This window comes from Myotis nattereri (genome assembly GCF_964212035.1).
Source record: "Myotis nattereri genome assembly, chromosome: 3".
Taxonomy (NCBI): Eukaryota; Metazoa; Chordata; class Mammalia; order Chiroptera; family Vespertilionidae; genus Myotis; species Myotis nattereri.
In genome coordinates this window covers 116305938-116326602 of record NC_138077.1, presented here as the reverse complement: position 1 = coordinate 116326602, position 20665 = coordinate 116305938, and the positions used below count along the sequence as shown (strand labels likewise).

General features: G+C 37.6%; 1 protein-coding gene across 2 annotated transcripts in view; it reads right to left on the bottom strand.

Moving 5' to 3' along the window:
- The window catches only part of LOC308515667 (E3 SUMO-protein ligase RanBP2), an 88173-nt gene that overhangs the window by 36713 nt on the left and 30795 nt on the right, over positions 1 to 20665 (bottom strand). For both annotated transcript variants that reach the window (XM_081086185.1, XM_081086184.1), the window contains exons 5-17: positions 19713 to 19943; positions 19218 to 19363; positions 17505 to 17697; positions 14692 to 14779; positions 11910 to 12119; positions 9596 to 9777; positions 9335 to 9510; positions 9031 to 9154; positions 7686 to 7847; positions 7280 to 7417; positions 6925 to 7071; positions 3123 to 3302; positions 2960 to 3043 (exon numbers count right to left, since the gene is read on the bottom strand). In XM_081086185.1, the coding sequence (XP_080942311.1) occupies positions 2960 to 3043; positions 3123 to 3302; positions 6925 to 7071; positions 7280 to 7417; positions 7686 to 7847; positions 9031 to 9154; positions 9335 to 9510; positions 9596 to 9777; positions 11910 to 12119; positions 14692 to 14779; positions 17505 to 17697; positions 19218 to 19363; positions 19713 to 19943 (2061 nt within the window). The remainder of the gene's footprint in view (positions 1 to 2959; positions 3044 to 3122; positions 3303 to 6924; positions 7072 to 7279; positions 7418 to 7685; positions 7848 to 9030; positions 9155 to 9334; positions 9511 to 9595; positions 9778 to 11909; positions 12120 to 14691; positions 14780 to 17504; positions 17698 to 19217; positions 19364 to 19712; positions 19944 to 20665) is intronic.

Here is a 20665-nt window from a genome sequence, read left to right as displayed (position 1 = left end):
GAAAATAATTTTATGGTTGGGGGTCACCACAACATGAGGAACTATATTAAAGGGTCACAGCATTAGGAAGGTTGAGAACCACTGCAATAAGAGCTGATCACCAGATTCTTAATTCTGATAATTAAGAACATGATCCTTAATGTGTTAACAATTCATTTGCTCCCATTCTTTCATTCCTTAGTACCCTTACCTAATTCACTCACTCTAGAATAGAGTTAGCTCTAGCCTAAACAACTAACCTCGTAAATGGCCTCATCTCCATTTCCATTCTACACTTGCCTAAATTAATCGTTCTAAAGTTCAGCTCTAGCCAAGTAGCTACAAATTAAGTTTCTATCTCTGACATTCATGTCCTCAGCAGTATTATCCCAAATATCCTTCCAGCATACCTTCTTTCCATACTGCTTTACCCTTCAGTTCATGTGGACTACTTCAGCATTCTAAATTACCTCCCAATACCAGCTTTCCAATTATACACATTTGCTGTAACAAAACACTACTAATCCTTCAAAGTGATGCTCAAATGCTCCACTAGAAAAGGAAAAACTAATATTTACTCAGAATACACAGGGTGAGGCAAAAATACATTTACAGTTGTGTGCATGGAAAATAATACAATAATGAATAAATAATAATACAAGAATCAACTGTTTTGCATACTCACAACTGTAAATCTACTTTTGCCCCACCCTATATTATGTATATAACTAGAGGCCCGGTGCACGAAATTCGTTCACTGGGGTGGGGGGATGGGGAGGCGGGGGGCAGGTGTGTCCCTCAGCCTGGCCTGTGCCCTCTCACAGTCCGGGAGCCCTTGGGAGATGTCTGACTGACAGCTAAGCCATCAGTCAGGCATCCTTAGCGCTGCCACAGAGGAGGCAGGAGAGGCTCCCGCCGCCACCACTGTGATCACCAGCCATGAGCCCAGCTTCTGGCTAGGAAGTGCTCCCCTGTGGAAGCTCACTGACTACGTGGGGGGGGGGGGGGGGGGGGGGAGTGTAGGGGGGGCTACTGCACTGAGCGTCTGCCCCCTGGTGGTCAGTGCACATCATAGTGACTGGTTGTTCCGCCATTTGGTCGATTTGCATATTAGCCTTTTATTATATAGGATAATATATTATAAACACTTTACCTAAGTATTTAATCCATACACAGTTAGATAATATTAGTAACTTACATCTTAAAATGAGAAAGAAAGATATAGGAAATAACACAGCTAGAATTGAAAACAGATCTTACTCCAAAAATATTTTCATAACACCACTTTGCTGCCTAGACAAAAAGGCAGATGTATGGCCTTCTAATGGTATCCATGTGGCTATCAGACCTCTTGCCATTTTACAGACAACTAAAGGACAACACCTGCCCTAACTGGTTTGCTCAGTGGATAGAGCGTCGGCCTGCGGATTCAAGGGTCCCAGGTTCGATTCCGGTCAAGGGCATGTACCTTGGTTGCGGGCACATCCCCAGTGGGAAGTGTGCAGGAGGCAGCTGATCGATGTTTCTCTCTCATCGATGTTTCTAGCTCTCTATCCCTCCCTCTCTGTAAAAAATTAATATAAAAAAAAAAAAAAATTTAAAGGACAACACCTTTCCCAACCCTAGAACCTATAAAATGTCCCTTACAAAACAGGAATTTAACATGAAACTACTTTAACACGTTCAGCACCAAGCCTGTTTTGTCTTCCTTTCCGCTTAGCCCACGATATCCAATTTAACCGATATGCTGGCGGCAACAGTGACTGACCAGTCCGGAAGGAAAATACAGTGTCAGTCTCCGGTGACTGACATGGCACTTAACGTGTTAAAAAAGCAAAACAACCATCATGTTAGCATACAAGTTCACGTTAGAAAAAAATATCAAGTTTCGTTGTGTGGGCCCAGGTATCTGATCAGTTATAATGAGTGAAGTCAGAGACAGAGTCAGCATGTCTATTACCTTCTTCTAGAGGTATTTTCAAATACAAATTTCCCAAAAGCCTAACAACTGGGGTCAAAAATCTCTCAAATTTTCCAGCTAAATAAATTCCCCTGCTCATCCATCTACTGACTAGTCTAGATGCTGCACATTCATAAATAAGAAACTGGTGGCATCAACAACAAAAATGTACTGGTCACTGCCAATATATTATAAGTGAAGAGTGTATGTAATATAATAGGACACAATTATACAAAATTGACATAAAAATATTTATGCAAATTAAACAGTTTGTTCCCTTCCCAGCAGCATTTTTAATGCTCACACACTACTGTGATAGTTAAGGTCACTTTCATAGAGATCAAATAAGATCATATACATATAACTATTTCCTTAAATAATTAAGTCGAATTGATATGAAAATATTAAAAAGATAAAAGAGACTTTCTGAAGTTCAGAGCACTTATCAATTCCCAGATATAAATTTTTTTTTAAATATATTTTTATTGATGTCAGAGAGGAAGGGAGAGGGAGAGAGAGATAGAAACATCAATGATGAGAGAGAATCACTGATCGAATGCCTCCTGCAAGCCCTCTACTGGGGATGGACCATGCAACCCGGGAAACAAACCTGGGACCTTTCAGTCCACAGCCTGATGCTCTATCCACTGAGCCAAACCAGCTAGGGCCCCAGCTATAAATTTGACACACACACACACTAGAGTTAAGACTGAGAAATGAATTCATAGACCAAGGTATTTTCCCTAATTCAATTAAATCACTTGGTGACCTCCTCTATGCCAGAAACAATGCTATGTATTGAATAAAAGAGGATGTACCTTTGAAAAATTCACATCTGGTGGAGGATGCAAACATAGATAATTTCAAAAATATGGTGTTAATATGGAGGTATATAAAACACAGTATGATTCTATAGTAACAAGCAAAGGCACATTTTGAACACCTTCAGAAAGAAGTGAGGGAATAAAGAAGGAACCTTGGAATAAAGAAGGCACAGGATAGACAAATTAAGTGATTTACCTTAATGGCCTCTACTTCTTGGCAGATCATTTTCAGTAAAGAATTTTGATCTTCTGCCCACTGAGGTGGTGCTTTGGGAGAATACTAAAAATAATAGCAATAAAATAGTATTTAGAACAGAAACATATTCCACAATGGAATAATTCACTTCTTTCCCACTTACCTTGTAACTTTTACTTGGTGACAGAGAATATTTGGTAGGAGATGGTGTGGAATATTTCATTTCCGAATCTGTATTACGCAAAGAACCATTTTTATAAAGAGGACCTCCTTCACTATAGTCATCGAGTTGCTGCTTGACTGAATTAAGCATATCTTTTACAGACTCCAGGGGCACAGGCAACTAAAAATAAAAAACGTAAATCAAATTGTCTTAGTTTGCAAAAATATCAAAGTAAAAATTCTTAAATAAATGCAGTATTTTATTTTACTAATTTACTTACTTTTCTCACTTTTGTTTAGCAAGCACTTTATACTTTAATAACAGACATGAAACTGCTATGTAACCTAAAATCTGACTCTAAAATCTATGTTGTTTCTACTTTTTTTCTTTTTTTAAGATTTTTATTTTTTCAGAGAGGTAGAGGGAGAGACAGAAGCATCAATGATGAAAGAGAATCACTGATTGGCTGCCTCCTGCACATCCCTATTGGGGATCAAGGCTGCAACCTGGTCATGTGCCCTGACCAGGAATTGAACCATGACTTCCTTCTTCATAGGTTGATGTTCAATCACTGAGCCGTCCTGACCATGCTGTTTCTACTCTTTCTGTTAGTCATAATAATGGCAGAATGTTAAATTGGGAAATTTTTAAAAAATATCTTTTATTAATTTCAGAGAGGAAGGAAGAGGGAAAGAGAGACAAAAACATCAATGATGGGAGAAACCAAGATGGCGGCATAGGTAAACACTTAAAATTGCTGCCTTGCACAACCACTTCAAAAATACAACTAAAAGACAAAACAGACATCATCCAGGACCACAGGAAGGCTGGCTGAGTGGAAATTCTACAACTAGAAGGAAAGAGAAAAGCACACTGAGACTCAGAGGAGGTGCGAAAGTAAAGTGCAGAGGTAAGCAGGCGTGTGCGGAAAGGGCTGGCAAATGAGGATGCGGTTGTCTTTTTAATCAGGAGGGAGACACAAGCTCCCAACTGCTCTGAACTCCAGTTCTGGGCGAGTCTCTGGGGACGCAGACTCATGCGGGGAGAAACTGGACTGTCTGGAAGCGGGCGTAACTCAAGGGCGGCTTTCTCTCAGAGGTGCTTGCAGCGATTACCATGGGACACTGAGAACCCGGGCCTCTTAGGGCAGGGCTGAGGATCAGCCATAGCTGTTTGCTCCGCCCTGTTGATTCCCTGAGACCCTGCCCCATCCAAGCTGTGAGCAGAGGCTTTTGCATATGAATGGCCTGGCCCTTTGCAATCTAAAATTAACTAACAAACTGCAGATGGGTCAGAGAGATCAAGAACATCCAAAAGAAGGCCCAAGCCTCCACAGAAGCTTGCACTGCTTCATAGCTGAGCCTCATATGGGCACCTCCAAACCTCAAACAAGGAAGAGGAATCTGCAGATCTCTACATAGCTCCTGCTGGGTAGCCTCAGGCACAGGCTAAATTAGCACCTCCTTAGAGATCCAAGAGCCAGTGAACCCACTGGTCAGAGTGGGACCATCCAGATTACAACTCCTCAGATCCATAAGGGACACACTCAAGGGGCAGACTCAGTGAGCACCAAAGCCCCACTGAAGCAGTCTTGCCGCATAAGGGTGTCTCCAGCACAGAAGTTCTCCCACTGTAGACCAGCTGATTCTCACAGCCCATTGGCCTGGAGGTCAATTCCTCCCAGTGATACCTACAACAATCAAGGCGTAACTACAACAAGACTGTGCACACAGCCCACAAAGGTGTGCACCACGAGTGTCCACCTCAGGTAGCTGGGGAGGCTGAGCCACTGGGCCCTATAGGACACCTAGCACAGAAAGCCACTCTATCAACACAGAGAAGCAGCCAAAATGCGGAGACAAAGAAACAGGTCACAAATGACAGAAATGGAGGAAAGCAAACTTCTGGATATAGAGTTCAAAACCACAGTTATAAGGTTTTTCAAGAATTTTGTAGAAACCGCCAATAAATTTAGTGAGACCCTCGATAAATCTAATGAGACCCTCGAGGATATGAAAAAGGACCAACTAGAAATTAAGCATACACTGACTGAAATAAAAATATACAGAAATCCAACAGCAGACTAGAGGATTGCAAGAATCAAGTCAAAGATTTGAAATACGAAGAAGCAAAAGACACCCAACCAGAAAAGCAAAAAGAAAAAAGAATCCAAAAATCTGAAGATAGTGTAAGGAGCCTCTGGGACAACTTCAAGCATACCAACATCCGAATTATAGGGGTGCCAGAAGAGAGAGAGCAAGATATTGAAAATCTATTTGAAGAAATAATGACAGAAAACTTCCCCTACACCTGGTGAAAGAAATAGACTTACAAGTCCAGGAAGCGCAGAGAACCCCAATCAAGACGAATCCAAAGAGGACCACACCAAGACACATCATAATTAAAATGGCAAGGGCAAAAGACAAGAGCATCTTAAAAGCAGTAAGAGAAAAACAATTAGTTACCTACATAGGAGTACCTATATAATTGTCAGCTAATTTCTCAATAGAAACTATGCAGGCCAGAAGGGAATGGCAAGAAATATTCAAAGTGATGAATAGCAAGAACCTACAACAAAGATTATTTTACCCAGCAAAGCTATCATTCAGAATTGAAGGTCAGATAAAGAGCTTCACAGATAAGAAAAACCTAAAGGAGTTCATCACTACCAAACCAGGATTATATGAAATGCTGAAAGGTATCCTTTAAGAAGAGGAAGAAGAAGAAAAAGGTAAAGATAGAAATTATGAACAACAAATACATATCTATCAACAAGTGAATCTAAAAATCAAGTGAATAAAAAAATCTGATGAACAGAATAAACTGGTGAATATAATAGAATCAGGGGCATAGAAAGGGAGTGGACTGACAATTCTTGAGGGGAAAGGGGTGTGAGGGATGCAGGAAGAGACTGGATAAAATTGTACACCTACGGATGAGGACGGGGGCTGGGGGGGGGGGGAGGAGTAATGGCAGAGGGTGGGGTGGGAACCAGGTGGAGGGGAGCTATGGGGGAAAAAAAGAGGAACAACTGTAATAATCTGAACAATAAAGATTTAATTTAAAAAAAAATCAATGATGAAAATCATTGATCAGCTGCCTCCTGCAAACCTCCTACTGGGGATTGAGCCTGAAACCCAGGTATGTGCCCTTGATCAGCAATCGAACCCAAGACCCTCAGTCCAGAGACTGATGCTATATCCACTGAGCGAAACCAGCCAGGGCTGGGAAATTTTTCAATGAGAGTAAAATATGTTTACTAATTGATTCTGAATGGGAAGAAAAATATAGATACGAGAATGCACCAGACAACATAAATCTTAATCTGAGAACAGCAACACAAATTAATCAATGAAATATTTGTAAAGTTGAATATAACTGATATCAACACCATCATGACAATCTCAAACTGCTGAAAGTTGGAGAAAAGATGAAGATGAGAAGAAATGCTGTGAAGTTGTCAGCTTTCCACTTTTGATTTCAGCAAAAATTGTTTAATTGTCCAATCCTTAAGAATTAGTCTTAGATAGCAATACATTCTTAAAAAAAAAAGTCTTGTCTTAGAAAACTTTTCTAATTCCCCAACAAGTATTTTTGTAACAGTATAAACCTAGACTCTCAATTTTAAAAAAGAAACTCCAAACCTGACAAAGCAATGCTATTCAAATATTTAAACACATACCCCCCTTCTGTGCATTATGAGTTATTACTGAGCATTTTTGAAATGACCAAATTATAACACCAAAGCAAAAATACTTATCAATCGTCAATAATAAGGAAGAACAAAAAACCTGCAACTTACTTTCTTAACTACTGAAAGATTTGATTCACTGTCATCTAAAATCTTCATTAGGTAGTCCCGGGTCTTTCTCAGATAATTTTTGCATTCTTCTTGTTCTTCAGGAGAATGGGCATCATTTTCAATGTCTTCTGCTTTTCTGTGAAAAATCTATACAAAGAATGCTTTTATGAAACAATTGGGTTTTACTATTTGTTGTTTTTTTAAATATGGGACGCTTCACAAATGTGCATGTCACCTTTGCAGTGGGCCGTGCTAATCTTCTCTGTATCATTCCAATTTTAATGTATGTGCTGCCAAAGCAAGTACCAATTAGGTTTTTAAAACAAAAACTTTTAATTCATGTACTTCTACTTACCAATGCAAGATTCCAATAAGAAACAACATTTTTTATAGATTCAAAAGCAGTCATAGCATCTTCTATATTTCCATTAACTGCATCCAATATAGCAAATGTTATGTGTGCTTCTTCTTCATATTCACCAATTTCAGATGCCTAGAGACATTTAGTAATTTTTAGTCACATTACCTCAACCCAGAATATCAAACCCAAATGATTTCCCAAAGATTTTGTATGTTCTAGTGAGATTAATAACTCAGTATTCTTTTGTGCCATATTTTATTTGTAACAACTAGTGCATTTAGAAAGCAAGACTACCATTAAATAGTCAGACAATTAATTTAAGCAGTTTATGCCTCCATTTATTTGTTTACATACTGGAAATCTACATCCCCTGTTAATTAACCAAGGGACCCTCCATTACCTGGATGTCTGCACTATGAAAGTGTTTAAACAGAGGGTCCGTAGGTTCAGGAATACTAATCTTCTTTTTGATCATCTTCAATAATGGCAAAACCTTCTTCCAATAATGAACACTTCTGCCTATGTATTCCCGCTGATCATAAAAAGAATTAAGATCGCTGCCCTAAAATAAAATAGAAAGTTAGGAGCACACAACCTAAGGAATACAAATGATCAGACCTAAAAATGCATTTATAAATGACTGAGAAACTGGTTAAATTTCAAATCAAAGCAAAACAGAATCTCAAGTCATATCCTCAATTCTCCAATAGGAGAATAACTACCTACCTAATACCAGTGGTCATTCCAGAATCAATTGTTAAACACTTCCCTTTTTTTCTTTTAATATATATTTTTTAATTGATTTCAGAGAAGAAGGGAAAGATAGAGATAGAAACATCAATGATGAGAGAGAATCACTGATCAGCTGCCTCCTTCAGGCCTCCCACCTGGGAGATCAAGCACGCAAGCCAGGCATTGCCTTTACTGAGAATACAACCGTGACCTCTTGGTTCATAAGTTGACACTCAACCATTAAGCCACAACTGCCTGACTAGCCACAACTGCATGGCTAGACTCAACTGCATGGCTGGACTCAACTATTAAACATTTCTAATGACACTAGCCCAACGAGGCAGCCCAATCCATTTTTTAAAATTGCCACTTTTGCCCTAATCGGTTTGGCTCAGTGGATAAAGCATCAGCCTGCGGACTAAAAGGTCCCAGGTTTCATTCTGGTCGAAGGCATGTACCTTGGTTGCAGGAACATCCCCAGTAGGAGGTGTGCAGGAGGCAGCTGATTGATGTTTCTCTCTCATCAGTGTTTCTAACTCTCTTTCCCTCTCCCATCCTCTCTGTAAAATATCAATAAAATATATTTTAAAAAATAAAAAATAGAAAAATAAAATTGCCACTTTTGAATAGCCAAAATCTGCTACTTTGTGTGACAGTTTAGTCAAAGGGCTAAACATCTTGTCACAGAACAGACCAAAACTATTTACAAAGATCTATAAGTGCCCTTTCCTACAAAGCCATGTGCTACTGAATGTAAAAAAATTTCCGGCTGGACAAATTATAACTTAATTATTAAGTAGTCATAACAACAGATAATACTTATGTAACATTTATTATGTCAGACCACCGTTCAAAGTGCTTATATATTAACTATATTAACAACTATGTAGCAAGATTAAAAAAATAAATTTCTCCTAACATATCTGTTTTAGAACTGAATGACTTTCAACAAAAAGTTTATGACTTAAAAAAAAAAGATGTTTTTAAAAATATTTATATTATAATAAACTCACCGTTTTCTGAAGGTATGTGGCCCAATGTATAAGGAGAGCAGGTTGAAGGCCATGTTTTTCCTGGCCCCTTAGAGCATTTATATCGCGCTGAACTAGAAGTCGCAACTTTGCTGAGGTTCCAGGGCTAAAAAAATATTTTTATTTAATAAAGTTGATTTATAAACAAGCATTTCAACACATGTGTTTGTTAATCATCACACTACATTAAATTAAATACCTAGAAAATAAGTTTTTAAATTAAATGGGTCTTTAAATAATAAACCCATGCAGTAAGTTAAAGGAATGTTTTTGTTTTACTACTTACATTGCTTTTCTGTGAATCAGATTACAAACTGCATCCCACCAAGATTTTTGTCTCTCAGTATAAAGTTGTTTACACACAGGAAATGGCAAGCATAGTGGCTGATAGAAGTTGTAGTGAGAACTACATTTTTCCTTTAATTGTAACTGGCTGTTATATATTACCCCAAGTAGAAATACCTGTTTTATTTAAAGAAAAACAATTTAGGTTAGAAAAATAATTTTTAAAGCTCAAAATATTTAATTTGCTAAAATCTTTGCTTACTTCAAGATCTAAAATACATATTGACTCGGGTGCATTTGTTTCAAGTCTTGAGGTTTCCTGAGGCAAATGATGAAAAAGCTGTTTCAGCCATTTTCGAATTGCAGGTAAGGTAGGCAACAAATTCCACTGTAAACCAAGCCAGGTAAGGTGCTGAAGGCTACCATTATGTGCTCGGATGGCACCTGAAATAAAGGGGGGAGAGGGGGGAAATGGCTTTGAAAACTTCTTATATGACATCAGTTTTGCCAACAACTGACTCACATTAAATATATCTTAATTTTCTCTATCAGAGCTGGGAAAAGTCTATGACAAGCAAAGTCTTATGTTCTTTTTGTTTTTGTTAACCCTTATCTAAGGATATTTTCCCATTGATTTTTAGGGAGAGTGAGAGAAAGAGGGAAAGGCAGAGAGAAACATCAATGTGAGAGAAACACACCGATTGGTTGCCTCCTGACCGAGCCCTGACCAGGGCCCGGGCCAGGGAGGAGCCCTGCAACCAACACTCTATCCACTGAGCCAAACCAGCCAGGGCTTTTTCTTTTTTTCTTTTAACACCTTTCGTATCGCTCAGGAGTTTTCTTGTGTTTCTCGCGCCATCTGTTAAGGACCACACACGAGTGTTCTCGTTTTTCACACCCATGGAAAAAGGAGCGAATCTAGATACTTATGTAAATTTTGTTTGGTCCCTCTTCATAGAGGAAAATGTTTTACGCAGTACCCTACGTTAAAAAAGTACTAGGAACTTTGTTTTTGTAAATAAAAATGTTATAATTATTGAAAAACAACACCTAAAGTGCATTATGATGATTTAAATAACGTGCAGTTTGCCCAAAAACGTGCGGTCCCTGGCATATGTCTTAGAGATTTCTATGCAGTACGCAATGTGTTTTAACATATTTTTTATTGATTTCAGAGGAAGAGAGTGGGGAGAGAGATAGAAACATCAATAATGAGAATCACTGATCAGCTGTCTCCTACACGCCCCCTACTGGGGATTTAGCCTGCAACCCGGGCATGTGCCCTGACCAGGAATCAAGCCATGACCTCCTGGTTCACAGGTCAACGCTCAACCACTGAACAACGCCAGCCAGGCTGGGCGTTAATGTTCTTATTAAAGGTATTCACACTTATGTCTAGGAATTTTAAAAAGTTAATAGAGACAGTTCTTTTCAAGTCCATCTGATGAAAAAAGAAAAAAAAAGACACACTAGAACTCAATAAAACAAAATCTGACAAGGGCCAAATAAATAGCTACCCACTAAGAAATCTTGAAACAATGGATTTGCCTTTCAGTAAAGAGTCATTAAAACAATGTGCTACCACAACATTAATCCATTAGGACAGTGAAGAGAATTTTTCTCATAGAAGACATTCAGTACTGAAACAGTTATGAGCTTCTGGATGCATAGAGAGGTACAGCCTTTCTGGCAATTTGTAAGCGATTTAAACATGTTCATCAACTTTGTCCCAGTAATTATTTTTATGAATCTATTGAAAAATTTGAAATGGAAACATTTTATATTATTTTTCATCATAGTAGTATTGATTTTTTAAATTGATTTTAGAAAGAAGAAGGAAGGGAGGGAGAAGGAAAAGAGGGAGAGAAGAGAGAGAGAGAAATATCAGTCGACTGCCTCCTGCTTGTGCCCATAACAAGGGACTGAACCGGCAACCTGGGTATGTGCCTTGACACAATCAAACCCGCAACATTTTAGGGTACGGGACAACACTCCAACCAACTGAACGACGCCAGCCAGGGCCACAGTTTATTTTTAATAGTGAAAAAACTGGAAATGTCTTGAATGCCCAACAATAAAAAGCAACAAGCAAATTATGATTAATTCATGAAACGGATAATATTGCCATTAACCATCATATTTACAAAGGTAGATATGATGGGAGAGAATTGCTGAAAGACAAATCATATGTAGAAGCATAAACAACTATTTAGGAGAAAGACATATGCCACCACAACCCACTACCAACCTCTTACACTTCCACCACCACTCCTCCCCCCAAAAAACACCTGAAAGGAATACAGGAAAATGTTAACTCATTATCTCTGGGTCAGTGGTCGCCAACCTTTCGGACCCCGCAGACTACCATTTGGTGACTACTGCTCCAAAGGTTTTCTTAAACCAGCAGTCAGCAGCCTTTTGGACCTCATGGACCACCAGTGGTCAGCGCACCACCGGTTAGCGACTGATGCACTAGGTAAGATGATTATGGACAATTTATTTCCCTTTCTGCTTCTTTTTCTCCTAATATAAAAAAATTAAGACTCAAAATGTTTTCTTTAAAAGATACAACTTACCAACATCATATCTAGCCAAATCGTCAATTTTCGGTGCTTGCACATCAATGTTTCCAATATCATCACTACCAAGGAAAGAGCTATCCTTAGGTGACTGACCAGAAAACAGAGCATCATACAATGCAGATTGACCACTTTTATTGGCAAAGGATTCTACAACTTCTTTTAAGAAATCTTGCTTGTCACGACTTAAGTTTAGCAGCATGTGCCCTGAAAAACAAATTATTTCCATCATCTAAAGTATACAGATTGTTTGTACTCATATCTCTCAATAGTTTTATTCATATTCACCAAGAGGAAATAACAATTATCTGAGACATAACCATCCAACCCAACAACCACATGTGGATAACAAAAAGGGTGCTTGTACAAAAAAATGAATATAGATTCCAGGATTAATAGTATCTGTGTCTACATGTTAGAGTAAAAGGAAAGAAAGACAAGAATGTGTGTGAAAAATACCAAAAATATTTACATTTCAAATGGAAAAGTGTAGGATTTAAAAGTGGCCATAGGAGAGCAGGGCCAAGCTCAAATTCTCTGATCTGATACACTCATTTCTAATATTGGCTGGTCAGAATTCTCCTTTAAAAGGCTTTTTATTTATTTCCAGGCCCCACTCTCAGAGATTCTGATTCCACAGGTTTGGGGTGAGTAATCTATTTCAAAAACACCCCTTGGATAAAGTTCCAAAACATGCTACAACATGGATGAACGTTGAAATACTATTTTAAGTTTAAAAAATCTGACACAAAAGACCACATATTATATGATTAAATTTATATGAAATTTCCATATAGAAATGTCCATAAAGAGACCAAAAAATTCATGGTTGGTTACCTAGGACTAGGGGGGAAACGGGGCATGACTGCTATGAGTATAAGGTTTCTTTGTGAGATGATGAAAATGTTCTTAAATTGTGGTAAAGTTTGCACAACTCTATAAACATACGAAAAAATAAAATGTATACTTAAAATGGGCAAGTTACATAGTATGTTAATTTTATCTCAATTAAACTGTTTAAAAACAACAACAAAAAATACTCCTTGTAGTTAATTCTGCTCGTCAGTCAGGTTTGGTTATCACCAAACTATTATTTCTCCAAAAGTTTGCAGAGACAAGCTCAGAAATGTCCAGATCAAAGACAGTAAAACTGTGACACCCTGCAAAGGTACCTACGACAGCCCTGCAAAGGTAGAAGGGAGACATAAAAAAGATGGAAAGTCACTTCTTTAAGAACTAAAAGTCTACCTCCCACCAAAAAAAAAGTAGGTTGTCAGCTAGAACAGCATTATAAACTTAGACCAATAGCCTAACTACAGACCAAAGCTTACAGAAACTTATTTAATACTACATCTTCCTCTTTACAAAGTTCATGCGATTTCTACCAAAGCTGCTTCCTACAGAAAGTCTTCAATTCACTGCTTGAGTCCCTGGCTACATGAATAACTTAATGATTCTGCCTTAGCAAAACCAGGTAACATATAATAAACATTTAGGATCTATCACAAATAGTCAAAACTGGGAATAAATCTACAAATTCCAAGAGCCTAACAGAAAGTGAATATAATCCTCTATCTTCCTTGCTATGTTGTCAGTTCCTTAAGAGATAGATCTGTATCTTCTTCATCTTTAGCCCCCATAGCAGTCTTGCAAGCAACTGATAAATGGCTGGCAAATCAGTAATTATTCTTAGTATAAAAACTATTTTATAAAATATTCAGATGGAGGCTCTAGCAGCTAGAATGAGGAGGGGTTAAGAAGTTTCTCCATCTGGTAACACACAATATCAAATAATTGTTCCTATTTCAGAATATAACACTTTTTAAAAAATTACTTATTTAATCCTCACCAAAGGATGTGTTGATTTTAGAGAAAGGGGAAAGGAGAGACAGAGAAACATCACTGTAACATAGAAACATTGATCAGTTGCTTTGCGTATGTGTCCTGATGGGATCAAACCCCCAACCTACATATGTACCCTGACCAGGAATCAAACCAGAAACCTTTCAGTGTATGGGATGACACTCAAAACAACTGAGCCACATTGGCAAGGGTAAATATACCATTTCTTCTAATTCTTTATCTCTTACCCCAGTGGTCAGCAAACTCATTAGTCAACAGAGCCAAATATCAACAGTACAACGACTGAAACTTCTTTTGAGAGCCAAATTTTTTAAACTTAAACTATATAGGTAGGTCCATTGTTTTTAACTTAATTAGGGTACTCCTAAGCTGGCCTTTGCTAAAAACATCCTCAACCTGATTGAGGTACGTTTGCTGAGGTCGACCCCTTCCAACTCTCCCATCCACACTTGTCTTGTATACTTGTTTCAGATAGATGAGTGTGGATGGGAGAGTTGGAAGGGGTTGACCTCAGCGAACGTACCTCAAAACAATGTAACTCCCCTGTGCTGCGTCTCCCACCGCCCGCCCGACCGACATCCCCCACTTCTTCTAATGCCACTTCTTCAAAATAGACTCCGCCCAAGCAGAAAACCAACTTCTGCACATGGGCCACGAAGTTTCAATCACACTGTACGTGAGTACCCGCACATGGTATTTTGGGGAAGAGCCACACCCAAGGGGGTAAAGAGCCGCATGTGGCTTGCGAGCCGTGGTTTGCCAACCACTGTCTTACCCTAATCTAGTATGACAAAGAGAAACATGATTATAACAAATTCTCTCCCAAAAAGACAGATGATATTATCATAAGATGCATTTTAACAGAGAATTTTCCTTTTTTCTTTTCAAAATAAAACCAGTTAAACATCACTATTACCTGATTGGCTGAGACGATCAAAAGCCATGGTTTCCAGCAGATTTTGTCCACCTTCTCCTTTTATTAATTTAATCTTTGGTCTTGGAACCTGGTAATTTTATAATCAAAAAGTTTAATTTAGTGATACGCATATACTGAATAGTAAGATGGTCCTTTTTATTACATTATGTTTTTTTGATGATACGCAGTTAACCAACCAATAATTAGACTGGAACCTAGGAATTAAGATAATCTATAAAAGATGCCTGCAAAGAACATTCCTGAGAAATTCCCGCTAAAAGCACATTCAAATGGCATTTTTGGGAAATGGAGTGTTTAGAGAACTTTTCTACCTGCAGAAACAGAACCACCAAAACAGAGATTTGCTCAGCACTGGAACCATACTTGGAAATGCCATACTGAACAGAACATTTCTAAGAGCGTAGATAATTTGGGATACATTGGGATAAACTAGAATGACCAAGAGATTAAATGGATACCAAGCCCTATCCTAAAAGGAGAGCTGAGAATAAGGACACATTTGGAATACCTTAATCAATAAAGAAAAAAAAAAAAAGAGCTGAAAGAATGATGAAAAAATATTAAGAAAATTGCCTTGTAAAAGAGTTAGACTTTTTAAATATCATCAAGAGAAAAAACATCATGGGTAGCAGCTTGAAAAACATTTTTACTCCATATAAGGAAACACCAAGAACCAAATTATCCAAAAATGCAAAGGGCCATCTTGAAATGTAGTGAATGTCCATTACTGAAAATGCTCAGTCATAGGCAATGATCACTTACTAGAAATATCCTACAAGTAACCATATAAGTATAGCTGGGGTAACTGTGGTTAATTTCTAATGAGTTTCTTAATTAGCAGGAGTGTAATGGCACACACCTCTGTGATGCCAGGATTTTGGCAATGGAATTATTTGAAGTAGATTAACGAAAGCAACCTAATATCTTGGCTAAAGGGCACTGGTTTAAACCCCCACCCCTCCCCACAAAAAAACTATGGTATATCCATAGAATGGAGTAATATGCAACCATAAAAAAAAAAAATGAGGATGTTATGCTTACTATATTGTACTGATATGGAAACACTACCAATAAAATATTTCATAAAGCAAAATAAATAGAATGTAAGGATGTTGGAATGCGTAAGTGTGTGGATGCGGGCATGTGTGGGTGCTCATCTATGCATAAAAAAATTTCTTGAAGAACTCACTATAAATTAGTAACATTAGTTCCTTCAGGGAAGAGAAGTAAATGACTAAGGAACAAAGGTAGACGGAATTTTCAGCGTACTCTCTTACACATAAGTTTTCTAAACATGATGCCAAACTTTATCTACAGCTGCTAAAGAGCACAAAACTCATAAAACTGGCCTCTTATACAAAATTATTCAATAGCTATCATTTGTGACCAATTAATTAGACATGAACCCACTCAGTCACATTAAACTCAAGTCAAAATCTCATCTTTTTTTTTTTTTAACCCTCATCCAAGGATATTTTTCCACTGATTTTTAGACAGAGTGGAAGAGAGTGGGAAAGACAAAGAGAAGTATCTATGTGTAAGAAACACATTTATTGGTTGCCTCCTGAACCTGCTCTGCAGCCGGGGGGGGGGGGGGGGGGTGCCAGTGGGGGATAAGCCTGCTCCTATGGTACATGCCCTTGACAGGAATTGAACCTGGGACCCTTTGGTCCACAGGCCTACACTCTATGCACTGTGTCAAGCTGGATAGGGCAAAATCTCCTCATCTTAATAAAAGGTTTCAGGTATGCTTACTGGAACCACAGCCCTCCTTTGATCAAGAGTCTGAAAACCTTACCATTAAAGTTAGCCTAACATGATTCCATAAGGAGCCCTATGCCAGTCCACACTTCCGCGTGATAATTATGCTTTACAACAAATGATAATGTAAAATTCAAGTATGTAAGAAGCTTCCATTACATATCCATTCAATGGAAAAATGTGGTAGATAAAGAGAGAGTAAGGTAAATGTCTATGTGCTGAAATGGAACAATGGAAAAACAGTAAGGTTTTCAACAGTAAATAAAGCACATCTCCACTGACGCAAAACAGTTTTTTTAAAAGTAGAGAAAGGGTATATGCTTACATATACAGGAGAAATTCTGAATACCCACCAAACTGTTAACACTGATTGTCTTCTAGGAAAGGAGACTTGAGTGAATGGGTTAAGAGGAAAATTTAGTTTTTACTATTTAAAAACATCAAAGTTTAAAATAGTTGACTGTGTGTTAACTTTACAAAAAATATATTAAAAACTTTAATAGATTTCAGCTTACATTAAAAATAAGAAAACTGTCAGCTACTTGAGAATCTATAAAAATATTAATCACAAGAACCTTTCAGTGCTTATGTAAATTAGCAAACTTCTTTAACTTCATTCATTTTCACTATAAATATATCCCTTAAGAACTTAAATCCTTCTGCAAAGTAAAGAGTAGCACTTAACACAGTGGGACAAATATAGAGTGGTCAAAGATCTATATGATATGAACTACAAGGAGGGGCCTGCTCTAATGGTAACTCTACAGTGAACCCTCTGCTTTCCCTCAAGTAAAGGTCACTCTCTAAAGCTAACAATTTTTATAAACTGAGCTCAATGCATTTTTTTTTTTTTTGCATACTGCTTATTTCTTTTCATTTCAGAATTAATGCAAACTCACTAAAAAAAACACACTAAAACTAAAAAAAATTGACTGGGGAAAGGATAAGAGCCAGCATCTCATAACCTAAAAATAATGGTTAACACTTTGACAGTCTCAGTGAAACTGCACCCAAAACTTAATAAGGCTTACCTGAAATGCTATGAGATAGCACAATGCAGCCAGCTCAGAGAGAGCTCTCCACTGCACATCACTATGCTGACCCATCTTCAAAAGCAGAGAACCAGCATGCATGTAGAAATGTCCTTTTATTTCTAAGAAAATAGCTGAGAGTTCATCATTTCCACCCACACAAGATTTCACAGACTGAAGAGCACCATCAAAACTGTAATATTAAAATATAAACAGATCTAAAATTTGTTGCACTGTGAATCATGGCTTCGATATTTAACTCAAAATAAATTTATTTCAAGCTTATCTTCCATATTCAAACTCCTAACAATCCATTCTTCTCTATTTTATAAATTATGAATCACCTAGTACTTATTTTTATTCCACATATGCCCTATATTTCAAGCTAAACCTCTAGAATGACCTATTACAAAACTTAGTTCAAGCCCTCCATTCATAGAAAAGATATAGATCAAATAATAAGATTACTTATTATGGTATACTAGAGGCCTGGTGCACAAAATCCATGCACTCGTGGGTGGGGGTTATCCCTCAGCCCAGCCTGCACTCTCTCTCAGTCAAGGAGCCTTCAGGGGATGTCCAACTGCTGTGGAGGCTGGAGAGGCTCCCGCCATCACCACTGCACTCACCAGCCATGATCCCAGCTTCTGGCTGAGCAGCACTCCCCCAGTGGGAGTGCACTGACCACGAGGGGGCAGCTCCTGCGTTGAGCGTCTGCCCCCTGGTGGTCAGTGTGCATCATAGCGACTGGTCATTTTGCTGTTTGATCAATTTGCATATTAGCCTTTTATTATATAGGATTATATAGGATGTTTCATAATATACCAGGATAAAACTGGGAAACTAAATTTTCTAGTTTCTTCTCAATAATATGGTTTCATTATTTAATTCAAACTTGGAAGTTCTAAAATTAGGTATGCCTTATTCAAATTATAAGTAACAGATAAGATATTTCAGTTGTCAATATCGTAATTGCTCTTCTTACCATATAACTACAGAGTTAAATAAGTTGTATTTCTCACTACTATTTGTAATCTATGTACTAATCAGTGCTTCTAAATCAAATGGTCCTCAGAGGCATGGATTTATTCCAATGAAACTTTAAGTACAAAATCAGAGAGCCATATTCGTCCCACAAGCCCTAGTTAAACCCTACACTCAACTAACATCGTTATGCAAATCCAAGTGCTGTTTTTGTTTAATGGCATTTATTTTAACAAAAGAGACACTGGTCCTCAAAAATCAAAATTTAGGAAAACAGAAAAATCATGTATTATATTTTCATTATCTTGTTTCTAAGCTAAATTATTGTTTTCTGAAATACTACTCATGCTAACTATTTATACTAGAACATCTGACAAATGAAGTTTGTTCTTCGATTTTTTTTCTCAAGATTCCATCATTTTTGGAAATAAAATATGGAATAGTTAGAACAGTCATTTTCAGGCTTGATTCTATATTAAGCATGTCAAAATTGAATATTAACTATAAAAATAATTTAATCAAGCCTGAACAATTTTATGTTCTCTAAAAATCAAAGTCGTATAAAACCAATTATAATATCCCCACAAGAAGAATTCCTTCCAAGTGGTTGATCGTATTAAATATTACCCATGGGTACACTATAAAAATGCAGTAAAGATGTTTAGACCAATGAACTGAATTACTACAAAAAGAAAATTTGTAATTTACACTGAAGTCCACATAACATACCTTTCCAATAAATCTCTGCTTTCTTGTATGTCTCTAGTGGAGAGCGTAAGAAGCATAAGATTAGCATAGGCCAGAAGTAAGTCTTTATTGGTTGCTTGCCAGTTACTTTTATCAGAATCCAAACACTGTAAAGATTCCAGATATTCCTATTTTGTAGAAAGAACAATAGGTTATAAAACTTATCAACTGTTATAAAACTTATCCGTTTATGCCTACAAATTCCTTTGCCCTTTCCTATTTGTAAAACCACATTTTTACATCAGCCTATAAAAACATATAGCTATATAAGTACATACACACACAACACACACACATAAATATGTCAATTATATCTTTCCAAACTATCAATTACAAATTGAGAACATCCTAATAAAAATTTCATTTCACAGGAGCTGTACATAAATAAAAGAAATTTTTATCTTGGGGAGCACTGCTTAAAGGCATGTATGGTAATTATCTATATAGAAGTGTAGAGACCCAGCAATGTTTACCTACCTTAAGGGTTTGTACAACACACAAATTCCATTCTAAACTTGAACGCAAAGCTACATTTCTCTCTGCCTCGTGGCAGTGGGCCACAGCATCCTTCAATCTTTTATTTGAGCGATACAGCTCTACTAGTCGAATGTTCACATAGACATCATCAGGTCTTGCATAAAGTTCTGACTGAATCAGGTCAAAAAGTTTATTCCATCCATCTTCACCTTTACAATCTAAAAGCTGTTCCTAATTTAAAATAAAAAATCATTAATTTAGAAAAACACCTGTGCAATTTTAAACACATCATGGCTCCTGTGAGCACCATTCTACCGTGTTTAGCTTCAGTAAATTGAAACCAGAAATACTATCCTATATACTTTATTAGCCCCTTCAGAGTTGAAGCTAAACCTCAAAAAAGTTATGTGCAAACATCTGCAATTATATAGTTGTCCATTTCACCTCAAAGACTACTAGGACTACTACCCATCCTTGTACACCCATCCCAGGCATTATCAGAGCCTAGATCTCCCATCAATCCTCATACCAGGTCCTTATTCTCAAACTGCTCTGGATCTCCCTAAATCTTACTCAGTCCCATGCCCACTATGCTCCTACACTGGAGCTCCTACTCTTCACTATCTTCTCAGTGTCTTCACTCTCTGGTCTTAACTGAATGGTGTATAACTTGAGATAGCCGCCATCATTTCTCTGCCATGGAAGCTTTTTCTCTGCTAATCTACATGCAAGTAGAGGAAGTGGGGTTTGTGACCTATTCACACCCACTGTCACTTCCAAATAGTATTTCCTCATACCTGTTTAGAACCCTGCTCTCTAAAGGACATGCTATCCAGCTACTCCATCTATTCCTCCTCATTAGCAACTGGAATAGAAAACTCTCCCTTCATCCTTTACTGTCACTGGTTATTATCAATTACTGTCATTATCAACTGAAAGATGTACAAGGTATA